Source organism: Umbelopsis ramanniana, assembly GCF_025399195.1.
Source record: "Umbelopsis ramanniana AG unplaced genomic scaffold K450scaffold_41, whole genome shotgun sequence".
Lineage (NCBI taxonomy): Eukaryota > Fungi > Mucoromycota > Umbelopsidomycetes > Umbelopsidales > Umbelopsidaceae > Umbelopsis > Umbelopsis ramanniana.
In genome coordinates, this window is record NW_026252127.1 from 1 (window position 1) to 15,183 (window position 15,183).

At 44.1% G+C, this 15,183-nt stretch overlaps 6 protein-coding genes across 6 annotated transcripts; 2 read left to right on the forward strand and 4 right to left on the reverse strand.

Annotated features, from left to right (window-relative positions):
• Positions 1-233: 233 nt before the first annotated feature.
• K450DRAFT_248216 (uncharacterized protein) lies at positions 234-2,770 on the reverse strand. The gene is made up of 10 exons (XM_051590195.1): positions 2,729-2,770; positions 2,595-2,660; positions 2,463-2,528; positions 1,881-2,382; positions 1,715-1,792; positions 1,393-1,647; positions 1,233-1,324; positions 799-1,159; positions 580-721; positions 234-511 (listed from the first exon to the last, which is right to left on the reverse strand). The coding sequence occupies exons 1-10, from the start codon at positions 2,729-2,731 to the stop codon at positions 496-498; spliced, it is 1,581 nt and encodes a 526-aa protein (XP_051443127.1). The 5' UTR covers positions 2,732-2,770; the 3' UTR covers positions 234-495.
• Positions 2,771-4,926: 2,156 nt separating this feature from the next.
• Positions 4,927-9,413, forward strand: K450DRAFT_248222 (uncharacterized protein). Its single transcript, XM_051590196.1, has 2 exons — positions 4,927-4,974; positions 5,046-9,413. Exon 2 carries the CDS (start codon positions 5,286-5,288, stop codon positions 9,402-9,404), a length of 4,119 nt encoding a protein of 1,372 aa, XP_051443128.1. The 5' UTR covers positions 4,927-4,974; positions 5,046-5,285; the 3' UTR covers positions 9,405-9,413.
• A 162-nt stretch (positions 9,414-9,575) lies between these two features.
• K450DRAFT_248224 (uncharacterized protein) lies at positions 9,576-11,198 on the forward strand. The gene is made up of 3 exons (XM_051590197.1): positions 9,576-9,986; positions 10,165-10,557; positions 10,648-11,198. The coding sequence occupies exons 1-3, from the start codon at positions 9,743-9,745 to the stop codon at positions 10,890-10,892; spliced, it is 882 nt and encodes a 293-aa protein (XP_051443129.1). The 5' UTR covers positions 9,576-9,742; the 3' UTR covers positions 10,893-11,198.
• Positions 11,199-11,942: 744 nt separating this feature from the next.
• Positions 11,943-12,552, reverse strand: K450DRAFT_248232 (uncharacterized protein). The gene has a single exon (XM_051590198.1). It carries the CDS (start codon positions 12,433-12,435, stop codon positions 12,133-12,135), a length of 303 nt encoding a protein of 100 aa, XP_051443130.1. The 5' UTR covers positions 12,436-12,552; the 3' UTR covers positions 11,943-12,132.
• Positions 12,553-13,554: 1,002 nt separating this feature from the next.
• On the reverse strand, positions 13,555-14,150 carry K450DRAFT_248236 (uncharacterized protein). The gene has a single exon (XM_051590199.1). It carries the CDS (start codon positions 13,958-13,960, stop codon positions 13,655-13,657), a length of 306 nt encoding a protein of 101 aa, XP_051443131.1. The 5' UTR covers positions 13,961-14,150; the 3' UTR covers positions 13,555-13,654.
• K450DRAFT_248240 (uncharacterized protein) lies at positions 14,096-15,136 on the reverse strand. Its single transcript, XM_051590200.1, has 3 exons — positions 14,837-15,136; positions 14,399-14,756; positions 14,096-14,329 (listed from the first exon to the last, which is right to left on the reverse strand). The coding sequence occupies exons 2-3, from the start codon at positions 14,720-14,722 to the stop codon at positions 14,231-14,233; spliced, it is 423 nt and encodes a 140-aa protein (XP_051443132.1). The 5' UTR covers positions 14,723-14,756; positions 14,837-15,136; the 3' UTR covers positions 14,096-14,230.
• Positions 15,137-15,183: the final 47 nt, after the last annotated feature.

A 15,183-nucleotide genomic window follows, 5' to 3' on the forward strand; every position in this document is an offset into this window, starting at 1 on the left:
CTGAAGATGCGAGATATAAAAGTTGATTAATAGATGTAGATATCAGCATTGGTGAACACAAGTGAAGAATGATATATGTTCAAGATCAGCGGGACTGACTTCTCCAACCTAGACTGTCTCATGATTTTATGAAATTGCTATTGGCAAATAAGCAGTCAGCTCATATTGTGGTAGGCAGAGGTGCATATTCGAAGAAAACAATCGTATATTGGAAGATATCCGTTTTAATTTTTTGGCAGAGTTCAACATTTTGATACGAAGCTAAACTTATATGATGTCAGCGCAAATTATTTCTAAAAGGACTGTATATTTCTGATGTAGTTTCCGTTATTTTGATTTTATTGCAATACATCGGCCAAATGGGTGATTACACGATTGAAATGTACTTTTTCTTTTTTTCTTTCATAGCAAGTTTAATGACACCTCGTGAAGGAAGATGCGTTCTCTGTATAAACAATTTTTTTTTTTGAAAATCTAGTGGAGTATGGGAAAAGCTTATCCTTGTCGTTGACTAGGTTGACGCGACGAAGTTAGAGAAAATAAAAGCCAGATTGATATTAAATGACAATGGTCACTTACCGAGGTGCGCAGCGAATGATATCGTCGACTCTGAGAATCATCTCAGCGGCTTCAGATGCAGAGAGGAGGACCTGCTTCTTCAACTTGAAGGATTCCGTGATACCCAATTCTCTGACATCTCCAACCTTTCCGATGTTCATATCTGCGTAGATGGGTAAAGCATTTAGACGACGAACACAACACTAGTACCATACGCATAAGTCCATTGTTTCAACTTACCGAGACCGGCCGTTTTGTGGCCTTCAGTGTGTGCGGCTCTCAATTGTGCAACCAACTCGGATGAGTCGTAACCAGCATTGTCGGCAAGGATAGTGGGCATCTGGCGAAGAGCCTTGGCGAAAGCCTCAGCAGCAATAGCCTTCTTACCAGCAGTCTTTGCGGCGATCTCATCGCAAACCTTGGACATCAACATTTCAGAACATCCACCACCAAGGACTGTTCGTGGTTCCTTGACAGTCTGTGACAATACAGACAAGGCATCGTGCAATGATCGCTCAGCTTCATCGAGCAATTGTTGTGTAGCTCCACGAAGGACAACGGTACAAGCCTCACCAGCAGCGACACCAGAGAATTTGATCAGCTAATGTAACACGATGGTTAGGTCAGGTCACAGCGTGATAGGAAAAACTGTAATGGAAGTTGCCTGCACATACCTTGTCTTCACCAATGATGATTTCTTCGATAAGGTCGCAGTGACCGAGTTTGACGAGTTCAGGGTGGTCGAAGGTAGATGCGATTTCTCCACCTATAACACAGGTATATAAGCATCTTCACCAGACTTAAGATAACAAAGGAAATGCGGATTAGCCTTACCAGTAACAAGAGCAAGACGCTCAACGCCCTCAAAATCAGCATGCTCAATACTGGCGATACCAGAATCGGCGAACAACTGTTCGGGCCAGTTATAGATCAACTGACGGTTAACAAAGCAGTTAATGCCGTGGGCCTTGATCTTTTCAACCTTAGCCTTCATCTTTTCACGTTCGGCACGTTCAAGTTCAGCGAGCTTTCCAGTAGCATCGACGCGAACTCGGGCGCCGAAAACCTTGATCTTGTCTGTATCCATAGCTAAAATCCCAAAATGTGAGAACCGGTGTAAGGGGTTGCAAAATATGAGATGCCTGCTTCAACTTACGGGTATTAGCAACGAGAATGGTAGCATTCTCGATACGCTTGGGGCAGTTAACACCGATCTTCTTGTCAAGAATGAAACCTATGATATGGTGATAAATGGGGTTAGTATTGGTGTTTGCGCTGTCATCTCTTCAGGTGATCATTTCCAAGAATTTTAAGTAGCTAACCTTCATCGAGATATGAATCTATGAGTCTGCCACCAGCCTTCTTGATGATTTGGATGTGTTCCAAGTTAGTTGAGCCCTTCAATCTGAGAACGGCATCAACAGCCAAGGTAGCAAAGTATTCCTTGTCCTGAGAAAGAACTTTGGAACTCAAGGTGGTCTTTGCGATGTCGATCAAATCCTTACGGAACTTGGCCTGATCGTTGCTGTTATCAACTGCACTTGCTTCCAAAGCTTTGTAAGCGGCTGCGCTAGCTAAACGGTAACCTTCAATAATGGTTTGAGGATGGATTCTTTGGTTGATAAGACGCTCAGCCTCTCTCAAAAGTTCGGCAGCAAGAACACAGACAGAAGTGGTGCCATCACCAACTTCGTCATCTTGAACTTTAGAGATGTTGACTAACACCTTAGCGGCAGCATTGTCGAGGGCGATCGATTTCAAGATGGTGGCGCCGTCGTTGGTGACCATAATCTCGCCAGTTGTAGCAGATTGGAGAATTTTGTCCTGAGGATGACAGATTGAAGATTGAGCACATGTCAAATGATCGACGAGTAAGATGAATCAAAACGGGACGGAATTCTCACCATTCCCTTGGGTCCAAGGGTGCTTTTGACAAGATCTCCTACAGCAATAGCACCGATGAAGGATGACTAGATAAAAGCATGGGTTAGCGTACCTGCTGGATCCAAGATCTTGATGAATGCAGTAATGCTTACCAAACGAGCATTCTCGGCTCTCTCTTCAGTAGCTTGTTGGTCGAAAATTTGGACTGGAGCCAAAGACTGGAACAAAACAAAAGCAGATCAGCTATGCTCTACACAACGTAATCAACCTATCTAAAATCTCTCACCATTATGCAGAAGATGAAAAGTGATGGATGCTTTCAGCGATCTCGTAATTATTATTTTTTTCAGGCCCGAACGCGTGTTCCTATAGTGTCTGAAGGCGAAAGATAGTGTGCACGTGTTATAAAGATTGTATTTGAATTAACTCACAAAATCTTTTCTTCTCGCTTTAGAAGGTATGCTGCTGTAAGCTTGTTATCACCATATTCTTGATAGATATATGAATATTTAATGTATATCAAATTACGTAAATCCATTGCAACAGATGATCCTCTATACGGTTGCCAAATGAAAGCCACCCACTAATGTCGCGACCGTTGTTATTGCTTAACGTTCTTGAGTTCTGGTAAGCCAAGTGAAAAATCAGAATCCAATTGGAATCCTTAAAGATTAAATAAAGTAGTCATCATCATAGTTACTGTCCAGGTGATGGATAGCAACACGTACTCACGCCACAGGCCAAGTCGTAACAGATCGAAGGTACATATTTGCAGCTGCTTCCATACTATGAGGAGCAAAATACACGTACAATGGTGTACTGTTGTGCATTTTCTAATGCATTCGGGATTAGTAGCGTTCACGCCAACGAGGGTGTGTTCTACCAATACGAATGGCACATCGTTGATCCATGGTAAACTGAAACACTGAGCAGATCGTATAAATAACATACTCATTAAGCGAGTATGTTCGAAACTGTAATGATCTTCACAGTTATGAGATTGTGAAGCAAGGATGTGAGATTATTTTGTGTTGTGCTGCTTTGCTTCAAATTTCTTGCAAAAATTCAATTCAACAAATTGAACTTGAGAAACCCGATTTCATTATTTCTCTTTGTTGTTTTCAGACCGTTGTTTCCGAAGCAACTAGACTTACCGAGCCGCCTACTTCAGCGCGCAACACATAACGTACTGTTGCTAACTTTCTGAGTGAGCATATGTCTCTGGCTGCTGCCAAAACACCGGGTAAGATGATTTTCTTCATGCTGCTAATTGGGGGAACGGACGGATTCCATTACTAGATTGGTGGATCCAACGTACTGTCTAGCATCCGCACACAACCCCCCATTTTACTTCTCGTTCCACACTTTCAGTTGCCATTATGGTTACCCTACTTCCTATACTGCCTCATTACACAGGCATGCCCCATTCGCATTTGTAATCCTATCTCATTTTGTATCGACCCTTACACAAAAGTTATCAAATCTTCAACCCAACTACACTTTCGTCTTTTCAAACCTGTACCATACTATTCACCACCTATCCCGTTATTTTTTCACCTCAACAGCTTTTATTGCATTGCCGCCTCACATACCCTCATACCCACTCTTCTTTCGTATTATCGTGACGGTGGCTTGTGCTGTGCTACAGCGACCGTAGTCCAAGCAACTTGACTTTATAGTCAATGCGTCCCTGACTTTCGATCTTTTATGACACTACTAACCGACTTCTGAAATCTACCATTACAACAGTTGCTGCTAATATCATGTACACTGAGGAGTCAGACCAGTATTTATCCAGCGACAGTCTCAGTGATGTGGAAAAGGACCTGCGTTCTCCTTTCAATGGCTGGGAAGAGCCCAGCGAAACGGAAGCTGGAAATGATCCCAACGCTTTATTGCGTAAAGCTCGTCGACGAATAGTGGCATCCAGTGACGAAGAAGGCGAAGATAATGACGGCTATAGTGACGATCAGTCTGATAATAGCCAACAAGAGTCGAATGGGTCACCACAGCCAAACTATGGACATACTTCATCTAAACAAAATGAAGATGTCGACTATTTGGATCCAGACTTGTATTGTTTACGTCGCTCTGGGCGAACCAACTCTCGTTCAAAGCTGCCAAAGGTAAGCTTCAATACCATTGCTAAGTCATGGTATATCTTGTCTACATTGTACTGATCGCATATATATTATTATAGCAAACTGGAAAGAGACCCTTGTATGCTGAAGATTCATCAGAAGATGATACGGAAGGCGACAACTTATATACTGCTACAGCTACCTCACGTCGACGGACTAAGCATGGTATGTTTTGTGGGAATAGCTGTACTTAAACACGATAGAGTGTTGCATATTGATACAAAACTCATTTCAAATCATGTTTGTTGTGTAGATCCTGCGTCGGAAGAAGAGAAATTTAATGAGGAATCGTCAGAGAGCGAAAGTTTTGACGATGCAGAGAGTGATGAAGACTTCAATGTCAAACACACGCCACGCCAATCGAAACCAAGACCAAGTCAAAAGTCAAAGTGTAAGATAACGCAAAAATCATTAGCATGACGCGTAAAACATTGAAAATTCATCTTCATGATTTTTTTATAGCTGCGAAGCCGGCTTCTGATATTGAAGACTGGAGCACATGGTCGTCACCGAGATATTCCACTCGTGAAAGGAAGATCAAGAGTTATAACGAAGATCTCATGGGATCAGATTCATCTGACCTTGATATGAAACTGGAAGCTTCAACACCAATACCAGAAGTTGAAGAAGGTGAAACCATAGAGAGCATTCACGATCACCGAAGAATAGAACGACACGGTATGTAGCTTGCTGGGCAGATCAATGCCAAAAATCTGCCATCGTTCTGAAATTTTTTCTTTTTTTTCCTATGCAGAGGAAGATCAAGATGACATACCAGAGAGGAACATTGAGTTTCTCATCAAATGGAAAGGGCGCTCACATCTTCACGATTCCTGGGAATTGTTTTCCAGTCTCACAGATTATAAGGGCTTTCGAAAAGTGGAAAATTATATCAAGAGTAATATTTATGAAGTTGCTCGATTTAGGCGACATCCCGATACCACGAAAGAGGAAATTGAGCAACACGACATCAATATTGAGCGCAATCGAGCTGAGCTTGAGGAATGGAAGACCGTCGAACGAGTCATTGGCATGCGCGACGGTGTGGCTGTAGATGATCGAGGGTTTCTGACCACCGAATACCTTTGTAAATGGAAAGGTCTGAGGTACGACAATTGTACCTGGGAAGCCGCAGACCTGATTGTAAATGACTTTCAAGCGGAAATCGACGCGTTCCTGGATCGAGACGCCAGTCTCAAAGTTCCTTCCAAATCCACTGTTATAGGAAAACATCGCCCTGCGTTCAAGCGTATGCAAGAACAACCTGAATATATCAAGGGTGGAGAACTTCGCGACTATCAATTGTTAGGTGTGAATTGGATGGCTCATCTTTGGTCACGTGATGAAAATGGAATCCTAGCCGATGAAATGGGTTTGGGCAAGACTGTTCAGACGATCAGTTTTCTCAACTATCTTTTCCATGAACAAAGAGTATACGGACCATTCCTGATTGTGGTTCCACTTTCGACCTCTGAAAATTGGATGCAAGAATTCAGGCAGTGGGCTCCTGAAATGAACGTCGTTTGTTATATTGGAAACCGACAGTCTCGCGAAATGATCAGAGCCCACGAATTCTATCAACAAGGTGGTGTCAAACTCAAGTTCAATGTTCTGGTCACGACTTATGAGCTGGTCTTGAAGGATCGGGCAGAACTTGGAGGCATCAAATGGCATTATTTGGCTGTGGACGAAGCTCATCGACTAAAGAATTCTCAGTCACAGCTACATGAAGCTCTACAAGGGTTCAATACCAGTAACCGTCTTTTGATTACTGGAACACCACTGCAAAACAACATCAAAGAATTATCTTCCCTTGTCAATTTCTTGATGCCATCTCTAGACATATCGGAGTGGGATGTAAATATTGATGAAAAAGACGACCAAGAGCGTCAAAAAGAAAAGATTGGTCAATTGCATACTCAACTCAAGCCTTATATGCTTCGAAGATTGAAAAAAGATGTAGAACGTTCGTTACCAAACAAGACAGAGCGTATTTTGCGAGTGGAACTGAGTGCCATGCAAATGCACTACTACAAAAGTATCCTTACGAAAAATTTTGCTGCATTAACGAACGGTAACGAAAAGCAAAAAAAGCAATGGCTCAATATTGCTATGGAACTTAAGAAGGCCAGTAATCACCCTTACCTGTTCCCTGACGCCGAACCCAAGTCAGATAACAAGGTGGAGTTACTGAAGGGCCTTGTAACAAATAGTGGCAAGATGGTGCTGTTGGATAAATTGCTTACCCGACTGAAAACGGATGGTCATCGTGTGCTCATTTTCTCTCAAATGGTCATGATGTTGGATATCTTGTCGGATTACATGTCTTTGCGTGGACATCCATACCAACGTTTGGACGGAAGCATGCGACCTGAGGTGCGAAACAAGGCGATTGAGCACTACAATGCGCCCGACAGTCCTGATTTCGTTTTCCTATTGTCAACTCGTGCTGGAGGAATGGGTATCAATCTCGTCACGGCGGATACTGTCATCATTTTTGATTCAGATTGGAATCCACAAAACGATCTGCAAGCTATGTCGCGTGCGCATCGTATTGGTCAAACTAAATCGGTCAACGTCTACCGGTTTGTTTCCAAAGGCACCATGGAAGAAGACATGATTGAACGTGCCAAGAAGAAGATGGTGTTGGAATACCTACTTATCAAGCAGATGGATACGTCTGGTTTATCGTTGATGGATAAAAATGCCGTGTCGACCGATGCTTCTAAAACGTCTGGCAAAGTTGGTGAACTTCCATTCAACAAGGAAGAGATGTCAGCCATTTTGAAATTTGGTGCGCAAAAAATGTTTCAAGATGAACAAAATACCCAAAAACTCGATGACATGGATTTGGATGACATTTTGGCTCGCGCTGAACATACTGAAACATTGACCGGTGAGGGTGGACAGTCTCTTGGAGGAGAAGACTTTTTGGCTCAATTCCAAGTTGCCGATTATGGTGGAACCGATGACATTAGCTGGGACGATATCATTCCTGAAAACGAGCGACCTGCTGCTCCCGAAGATGAAGCGACTAATCTTGAATTTTATGACCGAGCCGCCAAACGCAAGCAATACAACTATGGTGAAGCATCGGATGACAATGAATCTGTGCACGGTGACGACGCTGCCAATGGTACCAAAAAACGCAAAGTAGCTCGTTCCGCGACCAAGAAGAAATCAGGTGGTGTATCGAATGTTTTGAGCGAACGCGACTTGAGAGCAGTGATTCGTGGATCCACCAAATTTGGCGATGCTAGAGATCGGTATGATGAATTCGTATCCGATTCTGATCTTGTCAACAAGGACGCCAGCTTGGTTCTGGAGGCCAGCGACGATTTATACCAATCTTGCCTAGCCGCTGTACGTGAACATGTGAAGCAAACTCGCTCCGGTGAAAACGGGGCCGATAGTCCGGATGTACCTAAGCCTGTGCTAACTACTAAGCACAAGGCCATTCTAATAACATGGCGCGACATCAATAGCGTGAATGCTGGTCAAGTGGTTCAACGAGTGGACGACCTCAAAGTCTTGCATAACATGTTGAAGGACAATGCTCAACTTGCCAAGTTCCGCATCACCATGTCATTGAAACCTGTTACCAGTTGGGCATGCCAATGGGGTCATCGGGAAGATTCAATGCTACTTGCCGGTATATATAAACATGGGTTTGGAAGTTGGATCAAGATTCAACAAGACGAAGCGTTTGGTCTTGGTGAAAAGTTCTTTTTGATGAATGATGATGAAGATGGTACAGACGATAAGAATAAGGCAGTCAAGAAGAAGGGTAAGACCGAAACCAAAGCTCCCAAGGCAATTCATTTGGTGCGTAGAGGTGACTACCTACTCAAAACCATCGTAGCTGATCAAGAAATGAAGCAAGCTGCCGCAAGTCGTCGACGTAGCAAAGCTGGTAGTTCAAAGCCTAGCCATTCACCGAATATTTCAGCATCCAAACCCAAAAAGACTGCATCCACCACTTCTCTCAAATCATCCCCCAATCCCAGCTCATCCCCCTCTCTCAAGACCAAGTCCCCTAAACTTGAAGTCCAAGATGCCTCCGAAGATGCAGCTTCAGGCTATGAGAGCATGGACGAGGAGAAAGTGGCCATGGTATTGAAACCCGTCAAGCCCAAATTGGTACGATTAAGGGATCATGCTATGAAGTTGAATGGTTTGGAACGATCTGCGCTTATTAAAGACTGTATTGGAGCGATTGGAGACCACATCAGTCATGTTGCCAATAAGCAACCTTCCAGTGGAGCCCGGGAAAAGCTTTCAAATCACATGTGGTGGTATGCCAAACGATACTGGCCATTCAATAAGATCAAGCATCAACAATTGAAAACCATTTACGATAAGCTTCAAGTTACTGGTTCAACCGGGTCACCCTCGGTTTCTTCACCTAGATCTGAGCACAAGAGTTCTAGCAAGCAGCATTCACAACGAACATCGTCATCCCTATCACACCGGGACCACAAACGACGGTATCGCTCGGATGACAATAGTAGCGATGAAGGTGGAAGACGACGCGAAAAGAGTTCTTCCTATCACAAGCGATCGAAAAATGATCGCTCTCCAAGTCGAGAACGTGATCGAGGACGTACACAGCGAAGAAGTGTGAGTAGCTCAACAAGTCCAAATAGACACAGACAAAGGAGCTCCAGTAGACGACGGAGATATCGAAGTAGATCTCGCGATAGGTCAGACTCACGATCACGAGACCGACGGCGGCATGATCATCACCATACAAAAGACAGAGACTCTCGACGGCAGCGTTCAAGCTCTCGGAACCGGGACGATGGCCGTCACCGTAGATAGGGCATTGTGGTTTTTTTTTTATCTCTCTCTTTCTCCTTTTTTTTTTTGAAAGCGAAAAGAACCAAATAATAAAATGGGTGGTACGATTGGATATTTAGCAATGATAAGTAGAAAAACATAAGCATAAACTCGCCTTTTTAGAAGCATGATGGCAGGCCTTGTCGCGCCACAGTTGTCCCTGGGATCCTTTGAATTAGCTGACGCGTCTCGTTGGGCAAACCGCCACAGCGATCGCCACATAAAGAAATGGCCTACGTCAGCAAATTGGCTCTCCTCCAAAAAGGACATTCGGTCAGGAAAGGAAAGAAAAAGAACCAAGTGCTTTTTATTCAACCACCATGTCCATCAACATCAATATAAAGTCTTCAAGTGATAAGAAGTTCGTCATCACTATAGAACCTTCGAAGACCATACTTGACCTTAAGGAAGCCATCGCAGCCCAAACGGATGTGCCAGCTGATAGACAACGTCTGATCTTTTCTGGCCGAGTTCTAAAGGATAACGATCTGCTGTCGGATTACAAGGTTGCCGATGGAAACACCATCCACATGGTGAAGGGAGCTGCTCCTAATCAACCCAAAGGTATGGTATTTATTGAGGAGGCGACACAGATTACGATGGACTTCCGTTTGAAGCATTCCGACTTCTTTGTCAGCCAGATCTCGTTTTGCTTACATACAGTTTTCATTCTGCTTGATAGATACCTCCAGCGCTTCGGCTGGCAGTAACGCCTCGGCACCCACTAACACCTCGACTACAGCTCCTCCCACATCACAAGCATCCGTCCAGTCACCCATTACTTCTCCCTCTGCTACTCCAGCCAATCCCTTTGCTGCACTTGGCGGTGCAGGCGGAATGAACCCTTGGGGTATGGGCGGTGGTATGGGAGGTGGTATGGGAGCTGCCGGACTAGGAGGCGCTGCTCCCGATCAAAACATGATGAACCAAATGTTGCAAAACCCCATGTTTGCTCAATACATGTCAACCATGCTTCAGAATCCCGCCGTCCTGGATTCGATTATATCAACCAACCCTCATCTATCCAGCATGGGTCCTGAAATACGGCAAATGATGCAATCTCCCGAATTCCGTCAAATGATTTCTAATCCTGATACTATTCGTCAAATGGCTCAGATGTCCTCTGCCATGCAAGGTATGGGAGGCGGCGGCGGCATGCCTCCTGGCGGCGGTTTTGGCGGTTCTCCATTCGGCGGTATGGCCAGTCCTAACCCATCAGCAACAGAACAACAGGGCTCGGCTGCTGCTCCTCCTTTCAATCCCTTTGCAGCCTTCGGTAACCCTATGCTCCAACAAAATACCTCGGCTCCAACTGATAATCGTCCTCCGGAGGAACGATTTCAGGTGCAATTACAGCAGTTGAATGAAATGGGTCTGTGGGATGCTGCAAAAAATATTAGAGCTCTGCAAACTACCAATGGTGATGTGAATGCTGCTATTGAGATTCTCTTTAGCGGTGGCAACATATAATTGAACTCCTTTTGTTTCCTTCTTTCCAATAATATACAACGTTCCCCTTCTTCTTTTTTTTTCTTCATATTTCCAAACAAAAAGAACCTACTCTTTTCTCTCTTATTATTTCGTTGATGGAAAACCTGCTTGTCTTTTGAACCGGCTTGGCTTACAAGAAACCAACAAAACGTTTATCCAACTATTTTTTTACATTCGGGCTTGTGAACTGTTCGATAGGTGTTGTACTTTATAACATAATTATTATTTTTTTCATGTCCGTCCATTGGTTTTCAGGTCACGGCATGTATTGACCCAATGTCTTCATCGTGCTTATGGGAAGTATTCAATGCAATGTGCTTCACCGTATCAAAGTCAAAGGTACCTTGCTTTCTGAGTCCTTCGAAGCATACGTAAGGCAGCTCGGCCCATTCTGGCTATATATGACATTTAGGTACGACAATAAATTTCCAGTCCAAGCTGATGATATAAGAGAAGCAGAGAGCAATGAAGCATGTATTTAGAACTGCGCATGGCAAATAATTAAGAAGCACTTCGTGTGAACGAATGACTGATTACACTACAGCCATTTACGCTCAATCTGATGACGAATACGTTGACGATCCTTTTGTGTGTGTGTGCAGCATGAAAGATAAAGTAGGTTACACGACACGTAAAGAGGCTATGTGAGAACGTTGATGAGGGCGATTATGCGTCCCTTTGACAAGGCTATGTCGTTTTGTATACCCTTCAATCGATTATAAATCCTCATACTGATTGATCTCTTTTGGCTGTAATGTAATGTAACGTAACGTAGCGTAGCGTAACACGCATTCCACATATTGCGTTTCGCCATCCATGCCAGGTGGCGTGGCCTCGTCCCTTTTCCATCCCTCAGCGACAGAACCATTGTGTCCCTGTGGAGATTAGCGGCGCGTGCCCACCATTTCTCCGCCCCATGTGTTGTGTGGAAGTGTCTGGATCCTCCTTCCACTAGGCTCTTTGCCATGTACGGAATAGCGAAGCGAAACAAGTACCACCGTAGAATGGCGTTGAAATGTACAATGTTTGAAAGAGCCGATTGAAAAAAGGATACATTTTATGTGTCAAAGATTTTGTGAAAACAGAAACTTTGAAACTGAAATGAACTAGAGATGTCGAAAGGCTCTCTAAATATAATGGTTGGCTCATATAGCACGCTATCCATTTATTATGGGAAGTATCGGTTGTGGGTATATAGTGAAAGGTATGAAGTTGCAATCTAAGAATGAGCAGCGGCGGTTTTCCATGGCGTTCGGTCCATTGGACACTGCTCCTGGCTGTTAGGGGCGTTCAACCACTTGATTAAGCAATGCATGTGAAATACATGGCTGCATTCGCCCCATATGAGAGGGCAGCCATCACCTGGTACGGTACATGTTGGGCAACAGGCATCGTAGGCCACTTGACATATACCACAAACATCTTCATTTTCCACGTCCCAAGACCAGTAAGCCGGCACGGTCCATGTGTTTACTTTGATCTTCATGGTCAATGACAAAGGTCGAGAGCGCGACCGTCCCATGCGGAGGAGTTAGAAAAAAACCCTGGCAGGCGGGGGACTCCCCCCATCAATGTCTGGCAATGCCTCTGATTGGTCCATTTGGCCCATTGCCTGAACCGAGTCCAATGAGAACAAGGTGATGTATTCAACGTATGTAAATTAAGCATATGATGAAAGAATGTCCACGTTCCAGAGCGCCAAATGATCTTCACTCGGTAAAACGATGTGGTTTTTTTTTTTTTAACGAAAGCCAGTATGATTATCATACTAAACCGATGCTCTGCCCCTCGAATCAGGATAGAAAATTTCTCTATGAGAGCTCTGCCTAGACAACGTGTTGGTCAGTCTTACTGGTTAAGGAAGGTAATTGACCCGATCTTAGGACATCGAGACCTGTGCTTTTTACTGCGCTTTGTACCAACGTCAATGTCATACTAAATTTCATGAGTTCCACTGTTCGTTACGATATTCCGGCATGACACGACTATGACCCTTTGCCCTTTTTTTCTTTTGTTTTGTAGCGCCGGCCCCACCGCCCAAAAAAATTTTCCATCATTTTTTTCATCCACCGAGAGAACGACGCCCGCTGGTCAGGGCACAAGTTTCATAAGCACCGGAGGGCTAAATGACAGATTAAGCTAATAAATGGGGGGTCACGAACATTTGCTTTTGGTGGACGAGAGGACAGTTGACCTGGACGCCATGGGTGGGCACGCTTGGCTGACGAAACCAGTGTAGAGAGAGAAACGGTGGCTGGCTGCGCTGAATCACTGCCAAGCAAACTGCCCAACTGAGCTTACAATTGTTTAACAGCCATTTTCTTTTCAATATCTCAAATGAGGGAGAGGAATGGCCTCAAGATGCACGCCATAAAAAAAAAATTCAATCCTATCCACTGCAAGCCATCTTCTCAACCCATCCCACTTGTTCCAAGTGGTGGAGAACCTGACACATCTTTTAATAGAAGAAATAGCCAAATTCAGACGCCGTGTGGAATAGTTGAAGGAGGGGGGGGGGCCACTTTGGGAATTATCTGTCATGTTCTGGAAGGGTGGATATCACTTGAAGTTTGCAGTGCGTTGTCCGTCTAGATCTCCACCGTTATGCACGAACCGAGTTCCAGGGCCAGATGGATACACCCTTTCTCCCGAATTTACTCTGGTCGACCAAGTGGTACACTCGTTCCAAATGTCCTACGATTTTGCCACACTCTGTTATGCTCATCCTGTTTGCTATCGACTTAATGAGCATGATGTAATGGAGAAGCGTGTGATTGTTTCTCCTTTTTGTTTGCATAGCCTATGGGGGACATCGAGTGTTGCTTGACTGGATGGCCCCTACTCCCCCCAAAAGTGGCGCGTATGAGAGGGTGCATGCTGATGGACCCTTTGCTATGGAAATTCCATACACCCGGATGTTCCGCTGCTACAGGCAGGATTTTTGGGGAATATTTTGGTTGTTTTTTATTTATGTCGAATAAACATCCAATGTTTGTTGAAAAAAAAAGACTCGCTTCAACCGATGCCCGCAAAGATAGAGTTAACATGACGAGAGGAAAAGTACAAGGTATGAATGAGTGAGAGCGTTATGACTAGGTGGAATGAGGTGATGAAATTATAATACAAGCAAGAGAGGGTAACTGTAATAACAGAAGCAGAAATATGTACATCAGGGAGTGAATCGGGGAAAAAACGAGATTAAGGATGTGCAAAAAAAGAAAAAAAGCGTTTTGGGTGAAGTCGGGTAAAAGTGACGGCAGCCGATCTTTTAGCGAGCGAAAGGAAAATTCGGGATATGTAAACCAAGGCGAGCGATTTTACTTGGAAATGAGTTGTTCGCGGGAATCTCGTGTAAGAACGCCATTGATGGTCTTCTTCAGTATATCCACAGCGATAGGTTTACTGACACATCCATTCTGCAATAAAAATCATGTAAGTGGGTGGGTTGATTGTAGGTAGGAAAGCGAATGGTATTGTATACATACCATACCAACATCGTAATAGGCCCTTTTCCACTCGGCAGAGTCATTGGTAGTCACAGCAACAATGGGAATAGAGCGGTTGCACGCAAGCACATCATATTCAGCTGTTGATTGTCGGATGTGACGAGCCGTTTCAATGCCATTCAGAATAGGCATGTCAATATCCAGTAATATCAAGTCGTAAGAATGTAGTTTGAGTAATTCCAAAGCTTTGACTCCACTCTTGGCCACTTCCAAATGCTCGACCAAATGGGCCATGTGTTTCCGTAACGTCTGAGACAAAATGGCGAGGTTGATCAAATTGTCATCCACCAACAACACTTTCATTCGTCTTCTACAACTGCTGGAATAATTGTATGGTCTAAACACAGGAGGTTGATACAGTTCACGGCGCTTGTACTTTAGAGATCGTTTGATGCCTAGAGCAGTAGGCTTTCGAACCTTGAGGGCAGGAGTTGATGGCGGAGAGGGTGGAAGTGATATACATTGATTCATTAACACTGGAGAAAACTCTTCAGGAAAATCCAAGGGATGGCTTCCTTCCGGTGGAGTAGGAAGAGATGAAGTAGTGGGAGACAAATGAAGGGTTGCTGGCTGACATAGATGATGAAGGACCTTTGCTGATGGGTCTTGTGAAGAAGAGAGCTTGAACATTGGCTGATGATGAAAGGCTCTTGATGGTTGAATTGATCCTGTATTATATAGAGCGATGGAAAGGGAAGAGAGAGTGGGGCCAGAAGAAAAAAAAAAAAGAGGCGATTTGATATATAACCCAGGAAATCGAAAAG

Coding starts and splice junctions, on each gene's coding strand:
- K450DRAFT_248216 (XM_051590195.1), bottom strand. Junction 2,529..2,594: donor GAGCCGAGAATGCTCGTTTG/GTAAGCATTACT, acceptor GCTTTTATCTAG/TCATCCTTCATCGGTGCTAT. Junction 1,325..1,392: donor GCGTCTTGCTCTTGTTACTG/GTAAGGCTAATC, acceptor CCTGTGTTATAG/GTGGAGAAATCGCATCTACC.
- K450DRAFT_248222 (XM_051590196.1), top strand. CDS start 5,286: ATGCCAAAAATCTGCCATCGTTCTGAAATTTTTTCTTTTTTTTCCTAT.
- K450DRAFT_248224 (XM_051590197.1), top strand. CDS start 9,743: ATGTCCATCAACATCAATATAAAGTCTTCAAGTGATAAGAAGTTCGTC. Junction 9,987..10,164: donor TGCTCCTAATCAACCCAAAG/GTATGGTATTTA, acceptor CCTCGACTACAG/CTCCTCCCACATCACAAGCA. Junction 10,558..10,647: donor GATGTCCTCTGCCATGCAAG/GTATGGGAGGCG, acceptor CATCAGCAACAG/AACAACAGGGCTCGGCTGCT.
- K450DRAFT_248232 (XM_051590198.1), bottom strand. CDS start 12,435: ATGGGACGGTCGCGCTCTCGACCTTTGTCATTGACCATGAAGATCAAA.
- K450DRAFT_248236 (XM_051590199.1), bottom strand. CDS start 13,960: ATGTTAACTCTATCTTTGCGGGCATCGGTTGAAGCGAGTCTTTTTTTT.
- K450DRAFT_248240 (XM_051590200.1), bottom strand. CDS start 14,722: ATGAAAGTGTTGTTGGTGGATGACAATTTGATCAACCTCGCCATTTTG. Junction 14,330..14,398: donor CCTATTACGATGTTGGTATG/GTATGTATACAA, acceptor TTTTTATTGCAG/AATGGATGTGTCAGTAAACC.